The 15,741-nt window shown below is 42.3% G+C and overlaps 1 protein-coding gene across 5 annotated transcripts in view; it reads right to left on the bottom strand.

The window, feature by feature from the left end:
* Positions 1-2,162: 2,162 nt before the first annotated feature.
* DCX (doublecortin) overlaps positions 2,163-15,741 on the bottom strand; it is a 108,075-nt gene continuing 94,496 nt past the window's right edge. For all 5 annotated transcript variants that reach the window (XM_036092797.2, XM_036092798.2, XM_078065419.1 and 2 more), the window contains one exon: positions 2,163-7,785. In XM_036092797.2, coding sequence (XP_035948690.1) covers positions 7,729-7,785 — 57 coding nt within the window. In that variant the 3' untranslated portion in view covers positions 2,163-7,728. The remainder of the gene's footprint in view (positions 7,786-15,741) is intronic.

Here is a 15,741-nt window from a genome sequence, read left to right as displayed (position 1 = left end):
ATCAAACCTACCAGTCCAAGTGGGAACAGCAAACCAAAAAGGAGAGAGTGCCTTTCTTGGAACACTACTTTAGAATCACAGTCTGGGCATTGCCTGGGAAACCTGGGGGTGGGCAATGCATATATATGAGCATGTCCTTGTCTTTTACGGCTAGAACTCTTCTAAGGGGGCAGCTAAAAAGTCCCTAAGTTATCTGTTGTCTTTCTCCATTTCACTCTTTGCTTCTTAACAAGTATTGCTTGTTGGTCAAGCAGAACCTTGTGAGGTCTCCAAATACCTCAAAACTGCTGCAGGGATAAAGACACATCATTGTCCACTGTCTTTCAATTACACGCGATTCTGAGAACTATTCAACTCCACAATGTAATAAGCAAATGGTCAAACACATTCTCGAGCTGCCACCGATTATTTTTAATGCAAAGGGAAGTTGAGTCTTTGATCATAACGTCATTCCTTGAGAAATGGTCACTAGCTGCCGAAGAGACTGTTGAGAAATGCCTTTCCCCCCTTTTTGGCCAGTTTGTTCTTTGCTGACTTGACTTGGCAAAAGGCATCAGCCCCCAAATCAGTTATTTACAACTGTGAGACACCTGGGAGCAGGGGGAGGGAGTGGGCAAGGCAGGGAAGAGGGACCACAGGGAAGAATATATTCTTTTCAGAGGTTAAAATGAGTTATTTAAGAAATGTGATGTACAATACCATGCATTTACTCTCCAAAGCTAGTCACTAGCAAGCTAAACGCCTCTAATACTACAACCACCAATTACAGCTGCTTTTGCTACACTTACTGAGTTCTAACTACAGCTATAGGGCAGAAAGGGTGGGCTGTTTCCATTTTAAACTTTCTCCCTTTGAAAATGGCCATAAAAGCGTTTTCTGTACAAGTTTAATGGCACAAAAAGGTGACCCGAAACTTTTTTTTTAAAGAACTTACCACACATGAGAAATGCAAACTTCAATCAAAACATGCATTAGTTGTATACAAGTCATAAGGGATCATTGGCTTCAAGCTGCAATATATTGCAGGACCATACATGGGAGACGTTTTGGTATAACTTCCTACTTGCTCAAATCCCTTTAAGAGGACTTATAAAGAAAAGCCATCGGAAAGGGCATTCCATATGGCATTGCCAAGCGGTGACATCCCCAAGGGCTGCTCACCCTGTTGAATAAATTAGCACCTACAAGCTGACTTCTTGAGGCCCACTAATTACTCTTATATGGACTGCCTGCACAGGGATAGGAACAGTTGGGAGTCAAGAGTAAATGTTTAGGTGAATTTAGTAACAGAAAGACAAATACATTTTAATTAAGTGGATGTTTCTTTCTATAGTAGGGGTTTGTTAATTACCCTTTCCATTGAAATCAATCCCAATTGCCTATCAGTTTAGCTAAAACAGTTCAACAGTTGGCAAGCCCCGAACATAAGGTTGTTACGGACAGCTTAACGTGTCATGGGGTAAAATTGAACCGAGTTGCTCCCCTCCTCAAGCCCCCACCCGGCCAAACCAAATGACAGCAGAAATGACCTGTGGTCTTTCATTATACTATATTGCAGCTTTTTAAACTATGAGCAAATCAAACAAAATCAGTTAATAGTATTTAGCTGATAAGAATCCATGGGTGGATTTTTCTGTTCAGCTGATTATTTCTCTGAGCACACTTCATTGTTCCACAAAATGGCAGACTAAAAAAGAACCACAGAGTGCTCCGTACAGTGCTTGGAAGGCAAAGACCCAAAGATACATGAGCTGTAAGGAAACTGCTTGTGAAGATCTTTGGGGAATCACAACTGAAAATGGAGAAGAAAGAGCCAGGATCAGATTGATTTCAACCACCACACTTCTGACTGGACTGGGGTGGGATCAGCGCTGGTCAAGTCCAGAAATAACTTCGCATCCCCAAGGCAGAATCCCAGGGCTAAGAAGAGGCATGTGCCCAATACCTAGACATGGAAGAAGGAAGGAATAAAACGGGAGACAACAAACAAGAGAGAGAATTGTAGAGGACAAGGGATGGACGTTTGTACTCTGGAAGGAGAGCGTGATAACAGAGCAATTCTAGTGAACTAGAGAGAGAGAGAGAAGACAAAGAGATACACAGGGGAGGTAGAGAGTGGACAAAAGACACTGATTCCTCTCAGGTTATTAACCCAGAAATGAGAAGTTTCCATGCCCCCACGTTTGTGCCTTAGTTCACAGGTTGTTTGCTTTGACTTCCGTTGTGTTATCTGACCTCTCCCCACTAGCCTGTCCTAATCAGGAGCAGGAAGATGCCTTAATTCCCAAAGGGAATTCTATACTCCCCATCCCCCAGCCCCAGGCATCTAACGTAAGACAAGATTCCATCTGATTCCAGAAAATGTCAAAGCCTATAAATTCAGGGATACAAAGGTAGGCAGTTTGAAGCAGGTTCCAGAGTCTTGTCGTGTGATAGCCAGTGTCACATCGCACCACCTGGGCCAAAGTGGGAGGTCTGCATGGATCCTTCATGAAAAACAAGCAGGAAGCAACAGCAACACCAAGAGGTTGACTGTCAAGGCCACACCACATCTTTGGGGATGGGGATAAGCTCTAGAGACCAGGGTGGGGGAGACAGAGGAGAAAGTCTCCTTTTCCTGAAGAGACGAATAAAATTGGGACTCACTTTTAAGAAATGGCCAGTGTTGTTTTGGTCCATAATCACAGCCTTTAGGGTAATCCACTGAATATTAACAGCACTAGACTGGGTCTGGGCCACCAAGAGCCAGAGAGCCTGTTGGAGATGCCTCTCCCGCCAAAAGGTAGGCACGAGGAATCAATGCAGTATCCTTGCTCCAGGGGGTCACACCGATAAGGAAGAGGAAACCCCATATGGAATCACAGAATGTCCCGTTGGCCAATGCTACATAAGAGGTCCCCCTCCTAGGGCAGTGGCAGAAGTGTGACGGTTCCATTGCTACACAGGAGGTCTCAGATCACCTCTGGCAGATCAATGTCTGGGACTTCATTCTCCCTGGATCCTAGGTCCCAAAACAGAGGACCCTTAATGCCCCCACATCTCAGATGAGCTTCAAAATACTGATGGTTTACTGATGAAAACAGCCTGGGCCTAAGAGCCAAATCCCTGAATGCAATGAGGGCAATGCATGACTGAGGCCTGGCCTTGGAGATTCAAGTGGCCCTTTGTGGCCAAGGACAGGTTCCAATGGCCTTCTTCAAAAAATAAATCTCCAATGCCTTTCAGTCCCCAGAGTGACTTGGGTAGCAAAGGAGGTCATTCAAAACCCACTGTCCTGGGGCAGCTATCCAGAGATGTCTCTTGGCATAGATGTTTCGGAGGTAGGCTGATCTTTGAAAACATTCTCATCAGTGTGCTGGAGCTCATCTGGGGCACATAGGCATGCTTTTTCCCTTGTCCCAGGGAGATGTGTTTTTAAAAAAGAAAAGCTATTTAGAAGCAAATCTGAGGGGGATTGAGGGCATGTCCTGCCAGAGTATTGAAAGGACTAGAGAAGTAGACACAATTTTGTCCAAGCCAAGCACTGGATTGCTGATCTAAGACTTGGGCTGGGTGATCCAAAGAAGGATCTAGGGGGCTCAGGCCCCTTCTATTTTCCTGCTTCTTAGAACTCTACATCCACTTTAAGTTTCCTTGGTTCCTTCCAATTGGGGAAGAGAAGCAGGAGGAAGAGAGAATTTCCTGAGAAGTGGGGTAAGCCCAGAAGGAGGTCTCTTGGACCTGAACTAATGAATACCCCTTAGTTCCCAGGAGGAACCTTGCTGTGAGGCAAACCACGTGTTCAGACCTAGTTGCCCTGGTTTCTGCCATGGAGGCCACAGGAACAAGCAATGTACACAAGAAGAGGAGTATGGTGTGTAGAGCACATAGCTTGCTATTTTAGTGCAAACACAAGGAGCCAATGTTTACCATCAGCCAGGCTGCATTTTAGTTACAAAGCCCCTTGCTTATACCTGGAAATTGTCCCCATTGGGGCAGGATAGCTATGGGAACATTGTGGATGAGAACCACCACAGCGAGACCAGGTTCTTTTCTCTAGCTAGCCTCTCTCCCATATTTTAAAAGAAATCATTACCAGTGAATGGCAGCCACAGTCATTTAAAACATACTGAAAAGCCGTCTCGGAATGTCAGGATGAACAAAGCTATGGTTCTGTTCTTCCTTCCTTTCCCTGCTCTAGGAACAAGAAACATTTCCCTCAGCCTACGAAGACCCAACCAGTAGGAGATGAGATGACGTGAGCTGACAGGGAAAAATCAGTCTTCCCCCATTTCAGTTGGGCAGGGCAGGAGCTCAGAGGGCTGAGGGCTCCTCGAGGTGGGGCAGTGATCCTCTGTGTTGGGTGGACAAGGTCAGGGACCTCATTGTTCCTGTGGGTCCTCAGTACCTCCTTCTCTTTGGGGACATCTGCAGTCCATGTGGATGGGAACCATGTGAACACAGGGAGAAAGAGCCGTATTAGGTTGCTGGGTGGATTTCCCACTGAGCTCAGGGCAGCAGCATATGGCTCCAAGATGCAACATGACCCTGGGAAAGAATTCTCAGGAGCCTAATGGAAGGCAATACAATTCAGTGGGAAAAGGCCCTGGAATAAGAGCCAAGAGATGTGAGTTCTAATCCCAGCCCTGCCCCTAGCCAGCTGTGTGACCTTGGGGAAATTACTCTACCTCTGCATCTCCGTTCCTGGCCTGAAAATGTGGAATTTGGAGTAGATGATGTGATCCTAAGGTTCCTTCCAGCTAGAAATCTCTATGATTCAATCTAGGCTAATACTAAAGTCCTTAAGGACACAAAGCAGTCATGCTAATGGCTATCCTTTCCAAAACAGTGAAGAGAAAAAGAAATTTTCTCTCAATTTACCTCTAGTTAACACTACTTATGAAGTTGTTCAGCCCAGCCCCCATATATACATTTTCCCCTTCTTTGTCCCTATTTCTATTTCTGTAAGGGAGAAAAATCAGGAGGTAGGAACAAGCAACAGATGGACTCTGTGTGTGTGTGTGTGCGTGTGTGTGTGTGCGCGTGCACGTGCGTGTGTGAGTACTCGTGCACATGTGGGCACGCACGTGCGTAAAACAGGGAGGGAGGATGAGGAGAGTGGTGGCAGATGCTTGCCGAATGACTTGATATTTGCTGAGTGTGCAGAAGGTAACACAATGGGACTTTAGTGGTAAAACTGGATTGGGCAAAATCCGGCATGAATGACAGGGGTGAAGGCGCGCAGTTACAATTTTGTCTTTTGCCTTGAAAATGGTCTAATTTAAAATGCAATCATTAAAGGCTTGCATTTTGGAACAAGACCAAGCCCCCTGAAGTGGCAGTACAGAAACGTTCTCTTATAATTGATTCAAAGAAAGATGGAAAATCTACTTTTATGACTGAAGACTGTTGGATCAAAGAAAATGTGTCCATTTGGTACACCCGCCACCAGTGAGGAAATGCTCAGGGAGGTAGCACAGGGCCTGGACAGGAGAAAATCTGAGCTCCTCCTCTGGTCTTGCTCCTCACCAGCATGTTAGTTAGCTGCCTCAGCCTCCGTCTCATCTTAAATGGAAGGAACTGGGTTAAATGAGATCTGGAGAGAGTGGAATCTTTGGGGGTCTGGCCTGAAGATTAAAAATAGACGTTCTACCACTCTCTCTACACTGCCTCTGCCCCCCACCCCTACAATCCCAAGTACCAGTTTTCCCCAATTAACTACAAATTGTTCTGGGAGGCACTAAGGAACACCTTGAGCTTCCAGAAGGAAGTAGGGGGTAAGAAAAATGGGCTTCGTCATGGTTTCCAACAGGCCTACACGTAAAGGAGAGGGGCAAAGAGAGATTCTCATGATTTGGGGTTCTTCGGGGACCAATTTAACCAGGAATCAGTACTACCATCATCAGGACTTTCCTTGAACCAAACATATTTCCTGTAGCTAAGGTCATCTGAAGCTTGTCTAGGGGCATCTGAGCTACCCCTTCCACCACCGAGTTCCCTTCCACATCAGCAACGCCACCAAGTTGCCACGGATCCACGTGGGGGTATCCTATAGTATCTCCTAATTCTGAAGCAACTGCGGGAGCACACACACATACGCACACACACCCCACGCTCATTCCAGTTCAAGCGGAGGAACAATTGCAAGTCACTCAGGAGCCAAACAGCAGCCTGGCTTTGAATGCTGCACCTCGCAAACTATCCGAACAATTACAAAGAAATAAGGAAAAAATCTTCATATCTGCTAAAAGCAAACACAGAATTGGCATGCATGGCTTTCTCTTCAATTTAGTCGTCTTTGCCGTAATGGGCTATGATTACAGACAAAAAGCAGTGTTATGAACCGGTACCTCAAAGACTGAGAACTATTGCGAATGATCGGTCCTTAGCAAAGAGAAATCCTCTCGAGCATTAAAGACAAGCGAAAGGTTTCTATGTCTTCAGTATGAAATATCAGGATCATAGGTAAAAAAGAGTTGCTTAAAATATGCCGTAACATTTCCTTTAAAATATAATTAGAATGTCTGGTCCACGTTGAAATTATTAATGTAAGCATAACTGTTAAAAAGTTATCAAAAGACTGATTCTATTGAATTGGCCTCTGCTATTCATTTTGTGTCCTCCTGGAGGTTTCTGTTTGGCAGTGACAGCATGATTTCTAAACTACGTTATTCTTCTGCATTTTTTTTTTTTTTGGTAAATTTTCTGCATGTGTTTTTTAGACAAAAGAAAAATCACCAGTTTATAAAAAAGGAGCCTGAAGAGTTTGCTCCTGCAGTACAGACATGAAGTTTTATAAAAAGGATATTGGTTTTCTTGCTATAAAAAGCGACTGAAAGGTGTCAGACCTGAAAACAAATTCTCACAGTGTTTTCAGTGTTGGCTGTTTACAAGGCATTCAATAGACCAGAGACAGATGGATACCATACCGTTTGTGCAGTAACTCGCTATGTTAGACAGTCTCCTAGAGGAATCAGGCATATGAAGTCCCTCACCGCCAACTCTTAATTGCTTATTGATTCCAAATTGCCCCACTGGAGAGATCGACAAGAAATTTGCTGTGCTTTAGAAACTCTGCCGAAACGCCTACAGTATTTTTCAGTTCTGCCTGGTTTCTCTCTTGCTAGCCCTGCACCGGGGTCCTAAGCATCTGGTGTCAGAATTACAAGTTGCTGGTGTTTCTCCCCCTTGACAGCCAGAATTGGTGCTAGACGACAAACTGAAGGCTCAGTTGGGAGTGAAGAGCGAGGCTGGGGAGCTGCCTTGCTGCCCTCCCAGGATCCTCCAGCATTCTTGAGATCGGGAGACAAGGGGCACTTGTGTTTGTCACTCTTGGATTTGCCAATGAGTTTCTTTCCCACATACGCACTTTAAGTGCTATGTATGTAAACAACCCTCTACAGAAGGAAGACTGTCGTGTATGAGCAAAGTGAGACGGGAGAGAAATAACGCAGGCGCCTAAGTTTTCAATAGAAAGGTCATGGACTAGGACATTTTGCATCCCCGGAAAGTTACCCCGAAGGATGGTTATCAATCTATCTCTTATTATTGGTAACTGTGGATCAGTGGCCCAGAGGAGAAATCACAGGAACATAAACCCAACATATTACAGTGTGTTTTTAAAAATAACAACAACAACAAATAAAAACTTGAAAGCACCAATAGCCCTGTTGGACACTTGAGCAGAAGTACCCTATTGTAATGGTAAGCTTGGATTTGTACTCTGGACTCTGAACATTCTCTGCTCCTTCACATGGAATCACCAAGTGAGTCTGAGTCATCCAAGGACAGAGGCAGGTACAGATCCTGTAAGAAGATAAGAGATAAAGTTAACTCCTTTTCTTGCCATCTTGGGCTCTGAAATGGGCAACATCAGATGACTGGGGTTTTTTAATTAGTATTTTCTCTAATTTTTATTTTGAACTAATTACAGATTCAGAGGAAGCTGAAGTATCGGGAGGAATACTTGTGCTGATGTACCCTTCACTCAATTTCCCCCAATGGTAACGTCTTGCCATTTTCCATGCACTCGTGTTGCATGTGCGTGCACGTAGTCCTATGCGATTTCACCACTTGGGTGTATTTGTGTGCCCATCACCACAGCTGAGATATAGACCTGTACCCCCATCAAACGGTTCCCTCGTGCTACCCCATTTAGAGCTACAGCCCCTCGTCTCCCACCTCTAAACCCCCATGGCAACCAATGATCTGTTTCCCATCTCTATAATTTCATCATTCGAAGACTGTTATATAAATGGAATCGTACGGTATGTAACCTTTTGGGACTGGCCTTTCCCATTTAGCATAATTCCCTGGGGATTCGTACAAGTTGTCGCACCCATCAGCAGGTTCACCCCTTTATATTGCTGAGCCACATTCCATAGTGCGGTTATGCCACAGTTTGGTTAACTATTCACCTATCGAAGGGCATTGCGGGCTATTACAAATTAAGCTTGCTATAAACATTCCTATACAGGTTTTCGCGTGAACAGAAGTTTATATTTCTCTGGGATAAATGCTCAGGAGTACCACTGCTGAGTTGTACAGCAATTGCACGTTTAGTCTGTAATGACAGCAGTACTGTTTTCCAGAGTGGGGCTGCTCTTTACATTCTTGCTAGAAAAGTATTAGTGATCCAGTTTATCTATGTCCTCACCAGTATTTGGTGGTTTCGCTACTTTTTATTTTAGCTATTCTTGGGGGTTTGTAGTGGTATCTCATTACGGTTTTAATTTGCTTTTTCCCGATGGCTACTGGTGTTAAACTTCTTTTCGTATACATAGTTGACATCTGTAATTCCTCCTCAGTGAAACGTTTCTTCGGGTCTTTTTTTTTTTTTTTTAGAGACAGAGCGTGAGCAGGGGGACGGGCAGGGAGAAGGAGAGAATCTCAAGCAGACTCCACGCTGAGCACGGAGCCCAACACGGGGCTCAATCTCACCACCCTGAGATCATGACCTGAGCCGAAATCAAGAGTTGGATGCTTAACGAACTGAGTCACCCAGGTGCCCCTCTTCGGGTCTTTTGTTCATATTCTACTTGTTTTTTTTTTTCTTTCTTACTGTTGAGTTTTAACAGTTGTTTTTATCTTCTATATATGTCTTTGGTTAGATATGTGGCTTGCAAATATTTTCTCCCACTCTGTAGCTTGTCTTTCCATATCTTTTGCATGGTCTTTAACAAAGCAAAAGTTTTTCATTTTGATGAAGTCCAGCTTATTATTCTTTTTATTTTATGGATGGTACTTTTGTTGTCAAACCTAAGAACTCCTTGCCTAGCCAAAGATCACAAGATCTTCTCCTATATTTCCTTTTACACCTCTTTTACACTTACATCTATTGTCCATTTTTTGAGTTAATTTCTGCATAAGATGTGAGGTTTAGGTTAGGGGTCATTTTTTGGCCTATATATATTCAGTTGCTCCAGCACCACTTATTGAAAAGGCTATCTTTCCTCCTTTGATTGAATCTGTGCCTTTGTAAAAAATCAGTTGTAAATATATGTGTCAGTTCATTTCAGGCTCCCAGAGAACTGCCAGGTCCTGAACAAATGCCTAACCCAGAAAATGTAATCCATCTGCCTACTTGCAACTTATTTCCTGATGCCCTTCCATTTTGCACCAGGAATTAGGATCCATGGCTCCAATTCTGCCCAAGGCTTGTCTACATCTTGAGGAGATGGGAAGAGGACATGATACTGGTTTTTCCCACTGTCCCCAGAGCTGTATTTGGAGGTACTTGTGATTCTTCTTGGACTTACTTCACTCAGAATCTAAATCAGCGATTTTCAAGTCTCTCTCTCTCTCTCCCTTAATCTCTCTCTCTCTTCTCCTTCTAAATCCTCTATTCAAATGAAATTTTGTTTGGAAGCCCAATACATAAAATAAATGAAAGTGTAGCTGTTGTGGTTGAATCGGACATGGGGGAGGCAGAATCTCACCCATCTCCAAATGAAGCAGTTTGAAAACCACTGTTACCATTCACATTATCAACAAGATACTAAAGGGAACCAAAAAATTTAGGGTCAACTCTGTGGATATTTAAGAGACCTTCCTTGGTATAATACAAAGAAAGAGCTTAGGTAGAGAACTGTCCAAAAAATTGGAGCATACAGCTTCTCTGTGAGTCAAAGGAAAAAATGAAGATGAGGAAGGAGAAGAGGGACTTACTTATCTAACATTAAGAATGCTTTTTGCTATGGGGCACTTGGCTGGCTCAGTCGGTAGAGCATGCGACTCCTGATCTTGGGGTTGTAAGTTCAAGCCCCGTGTTGGGTGTAGAGATTACTTGAAAATAAAATCTTTTTTAAAAAAGAATGTTTGTTGCTGAGAAGGAAGGGGTAAGAAAATTTTTAGGCAGCTTCAATGGAAAGAGGAGCAAAGTATATTCAGAAACCTGAACTTTTAGTCCCGGATAATTAGTACTGTGATATTGAACAAGTCTTGGAATCTTGGTGTCTTCATCAAGAAAATTCAGTATTGGAAAGGACAATATGTAATGTCTCTTCCACCTCTCAGACTGTTATTTTGGACCCTCAAGGGACTATTTGATCATTAAAAAACACAAGAAAGGAAACTATAGCAAATAGACTCATTTCTCACCAACCCGCCATCCCTTCATGGTAAATCAGGGGCTGACAAACTTTTTTGTAAAAGGCTAGATAGTAAATATTTTGTGCTTTCTTTGCTGGCCACATATGGTCTCTGTCACGCAGTCTTGTTTGTTTGGGTTTTGCTTGTTTTACAACTCTTTAAAGATATAAGAAACATTTCTTTTTTTACATCGGGGGGCCATCCCCAAACAACCAGGCCATAAGCAGTATTTGGCACCCTTGTTCTAAACTACCAAACACAATCTCTTATAAAACTGATAAACAGGAAGTGCAAGGCTGAGGAAAAAATAGGGAGCTCAGTAAAAACTTGTAAAATTGAACTCAGGCAAAGTGGTACACAATCGGGTCACATCTCTGAAGGGATTTTACTTCTCTTGTACTTGAGTAAAGTGAAAATTGAACATAGTAAAAAGTATCTTTGAGCTCTAAACTTCCAGAATGGCAAAGAAAGACTCTTTGAAAATCTGCTCCGACAGTGACACTGGAAAAATTGTCAATACCAACTTTTTCAGAACCCTGGAAATTAACCAAAAGCTTTCAGCAATCCAAAAAGTGTTTGTTCAAGAAAAATGGCTGAATCTCAGTAAGAATACCAAAACTTGTAGTGCTTTAGCTTATTCTATTTCCCTTCTCTCTCTCCCCAGCTCCAGGGTAGCTTTGAAAACCAACAGCCTCCCAGTTCCAGTATCTGAACAACAGCAACTTAGTAGTGACCAGACGGTGCAGAATGAGTTGGGAGCTCCCCAAAATGCCCCATACCCAGAGAATTGTCACTATGTGACCTGTTTGGTAGTTCCTTGGAAACTCCCACTTGTAGGGCTCTTGATTTGACCTGATGCAGAGCACTTTCACTGTGAACCGCCTTTTCAAGGAGCATTAATCAGCTGCAATTTTTTGAAATCACAGCTGCCTAAAGTAGAGGAAACTGTTGGGGCAAATGAAGCTGCTCAAAATCTTAAAAGGAAAAGCTAGAGAATTAGTGTCCTTAGGAGACTCTGAAAAGCTATAACATATTCACATATTCCCAGGAATCTCAATGACATGGCATATGTTCAGGACTGGGTGTATTCTGAGAAAAGACCTAAGAAGGTCCTAGACTCTCACCTCTGGTTGGCCTTGAGGCCCTGCAGAAGCAGCAAATGAAGGCTAAGGAAATTTATAAACTGCCTGACAGAGCATTGAAATCATGCCCCAACACACACACACACACACACACACACACACACACACATACACACACAGCGTCTCAGCCAAGGCAGGGAGCCTTATTGGATCAAGGCATTTAAGAAAATCTAGCAAAATTATCCTTCAAGAATGCAGGAGAAAACAAGACATTCTCAGATAAACAAAGAGCATTCATTGCTAGCAGACATACCCTCCAAGAAATACTAAAGAGAAGCTTTCAGGGGGGAAATGAAAGGACAATAGACAGTAATTCAAATCCACATAAGAAAGAAAGAACACTTGGTAAAAGTAAATACATAGGTAAATACAAAAGACAGTACAAATTTATTTTTGTAACTCTTTTGTTCTATTATCCAGTTCAAAAGACAACTGCGTGGAATAGTAATTATATAAGTGTGCTGATGGACTTATTATGCATAAAGAGGTAATTTGTATGTCAATAGGAGCCCAAAGGGGTGGGGGGAGGGACAAAGCCATACTATAGTAAATTTTTTTATATTCAATCGAAATTAAGTTGATATTATTCCAAAGTAGATTGCACTAAGATGTTAATTGTACTCTCCAGGGCAGCCACTAAGAAAATAACTCAAAATAAAATTAGTAAAAATACAACAAAGAGATTAAAATGGTACATTAGAAAAAACACTTAACACAAAAAAGAGCAGAAATTGAGGAATAAGGGAACAAAAAAGACATAAGACATATAGAAAATAACAAAATGGCAGATGTAATTTCTACCTTACCAGTAATTACATTAAACATAAGTAGATTAAGCACTCAAATGAAAAGGCAGAGATTGGCAAAATGGATTTTACAAAAAAACAACATGATCCACCTCTCTGCTGCCTGAAAGAGTCACAATTTAAAGACACATGTAGGTTGAAAGCAAAAGGATGGAAAAAGACTTACCATGCAGTTAGTAATCAAAAGAGAGCTGGAGAGGCTATACTAATAACAGAAAAAAATAGACTTTAAGACAAAAATTGTTACTAGAGAAAAATAAAGACATTTCCTAATCACAAAAGGGGTCAATACATCTGAAAACATAAACATACATGTGCCTTAACAACAGAGCACCGAACTACATAAAGCAAAAAATTACTTAATTGAAGGAAGGGATAAACAACTCATCTAGAATAGTTGAAGACTTCAATACTCCACCTTCAGTAATGTACAGAATAACTAAGCAGAAGACCAACAAGGAAAGAGAAGACTTGAACAGCACTACAAACAATTGCACATCTATAGACTAGTCCATGCAACGACAGCAGAACACACATTCTTCTCAAGGGCGTGTGGAACATTCTGCAGAACAGATCATATGCTAGGTCACAAAACAAGTCTACACCTGGGTGAAATCATACAAAGTATGTTCTTTGACTGCAGTGGAATTAAATTAGAAAGCAAAGACAGAAAGATATTTGGGGAATTTACAAATATGTGGAAATTAAACAACATACTGCTAAATAGCCAATGGATCAAAGGGGGAATCACAAGGGAAATTAGAAAGGACTTTTGAAATAACGGAAAATGAAGTAACAATACACCAGAAGTTATGAGATGCAGCTAAAGCAGTGCTCAGAGGGAAATTTATAGGAAATGTTCAGAATGTGCCAACTCATAGAAACTGAGTGTAGATCAGTGGTTGCCAGGGGTTGGGTAGAGGGGCAAGGGGCTGTGACTACTTTTGAGGGTGATGAATATATTCTTGTATGACTTTGTAATTATACTAAAGACTACTAAAGTGTACACTTTTCAGAGGTGAATTTTACAGTATGTGAATTATATCTCAATAAGCTGTTATTAAAAAAATAGTACCTTTGAAAATCCCTTACGCTGACAACTGAATACTGATTATGTGATTCCTGAGCATGCTACCCTACAGAGCAAAATGCCTGCATCGATGTATAATGGACTTAGTACTATCCAGCATGTAATGATGTGTAGAAATATAAGAGACAGTTTTGTAGTAGTTTTGTTCTATGACTCTACTGTGACTTTTGATGAATTCCATTAGTCAAACTTACACACAATGCATGTCCACTGTAGAGAAAGAGCACAGGATTAAGAGTCAGGAGTCCTAGGTTCTAGCCCTATCCTGGCTATTTAACTTCCCCTTATGGGGCCTTTGCTTCTATATCTGAAAGTTGAGGAAGATGCAGACTAGAAGATCTTTCAGTTTCCTTCTGGTTCTAAAAGTTTCTAAGTCAGATCACTGCATTTTGTGTTTTATTAGTTAGACCAAAGCAAGAGAAACGAGACAGACACTGCCAAGTTCATGAACTCCCTGGGCATTTTGGGGGCAATACAGAAGGGCCTTTTCATTATGGAGGCCCCTTTGAGTCCCATCACACTGAACCCTGGGCTTTAGCATTCACCCTTGCTCTTGATCATTCATGTAACAGACCCTTCAGTGTAGTTGGTTGGCTGGTGGAAATAATTATAGGAGGGGATTATTTCAGACTTATATTTCAGAGGAAGGCAGGGGGACAGGCCTAGGGGTAGAATAGGGCGGAGACTGCACTTGGAGTTGCTATGACTTGGGATCGGTAAGGTGAGAGGCAGGCTGTGGAGGGAATCCATAGGACTAGTCTTGGCAATGAACTTCTGTACTTCTGTCCTCCATCCACTTATTTCGTATTCAAAAGGTATTTTCTTGTATGGGTAGAACAATGTTCAGGAAAAGGAATTATCTCAACTCTGTGTTTTTGTTGATCGATATGTAGAAATACAGAAACACACATATTGCTTAACAATACAAATAATTTGCACCTGAAATTCATTTGCTTAGTCCCTCGGAGCCCTACAGAACAAAATGTTTGTAACAAATACAGCTGTGCTGGCGATACTATTGCGTTAGAGAAAACAAACTCTTGGTCTCTGGTCCAAGGAGCTTATAGTCCAAAGGAAGTCAGAGAGGAGTTTTGAGAAACCTGGCTTCTAGTTTGGGTGTGCTTTTTCCCAAATGTGCCCTGCACTTTTCTGATGGTGTGGCTTAATGCTGGAGTCCCATTCTCTTCAGCCATCAAAAGCCTACCCAGGCTTCAAGGCCCCACTTCAATGTCACCTAGTCTGCAAAACTTTCCCCATCTCCCACCCTCCCCCAGGCAGAGGCCTTTCCCACCCCTCTTTGTGTTCCTATAGTCCTTTTGTCCGCTCTTGATTACACTACCAAAATCCACTTAGAGTGGTGTCTGTGATTTAAGGATCAGGACCCTGCTTTATTCATCAAACTATCGATATCTCCAAGCGCTTATAGGACAACAGAAAAAAGGTCTAGAAACATAGAGGAGAATGTGTATTTAAATAATGTTAGTTATATTTTCAAATAATATGTCAAATATATTCCCTTCTGATCTCTAGACAGCTTTGCAAGCCAAATGCCTTTGAAGGCATGAGTGCAATCACTAATCTGGAAAACATTTTTAAATAAACAAAAGAGTTTCCCTATATTTCTAGGCTTTTGGGACATCTTTAATGTGCTACCTTCTCCACACTGTTGAATCATACTGGGGTTGTCTTTGCCCTTGGCACCCCCCCTTTTACATTTGTAAGATGGAAACGCTACCTGACCTAGCTCTTTCGCAGTGTTATCGCAAGGGTAAATAGGAAAATGACTGTGCAAAAGGATAAAGCAGTATGGAAATGCAAAATGTTGTTCTCATTAACTATCCAAGGACTTACTTTGTGTCCATATTGTAGCACTTGAGTATGCGGACTTTGGCTAACCCCCTCACAGCTGCATTAAAGAGGATTCTCCATGAGCTGCTTAAGAGGGGAAGCCAAGTGGCTGATTACAGCTTAGGGCCTTGCCACAGCCATCAAGTTACCAAAGGGATGCTGGGACTTCAAGTTCGTTTCCAGTTGCGCAGGAGGAAAGTCATGGCCTCAGCCACCTGCTTCCTGTCTCCACCATGACTCACACCTTTCAGGTCCACATGGATGGAAGTTCAGATGAGAACTGCTT

The sequence above is a fragment of the Halichoerus grypus genome, chromosome X (assembly GCF_964656455.1).
Source record: "Halichoerus grypus chromosome X, mHalGry1.hap1.1, whole genome shotgun sequence".
NCBI lineage: Eukaryota > Metazoa > Chordata > Mammalia > Carnivora > Phocidae > Halichoerus > Halichoerus grypus.
This window is presented reverse-complemented; position numbering and strand designations above follow the sequence as displayed.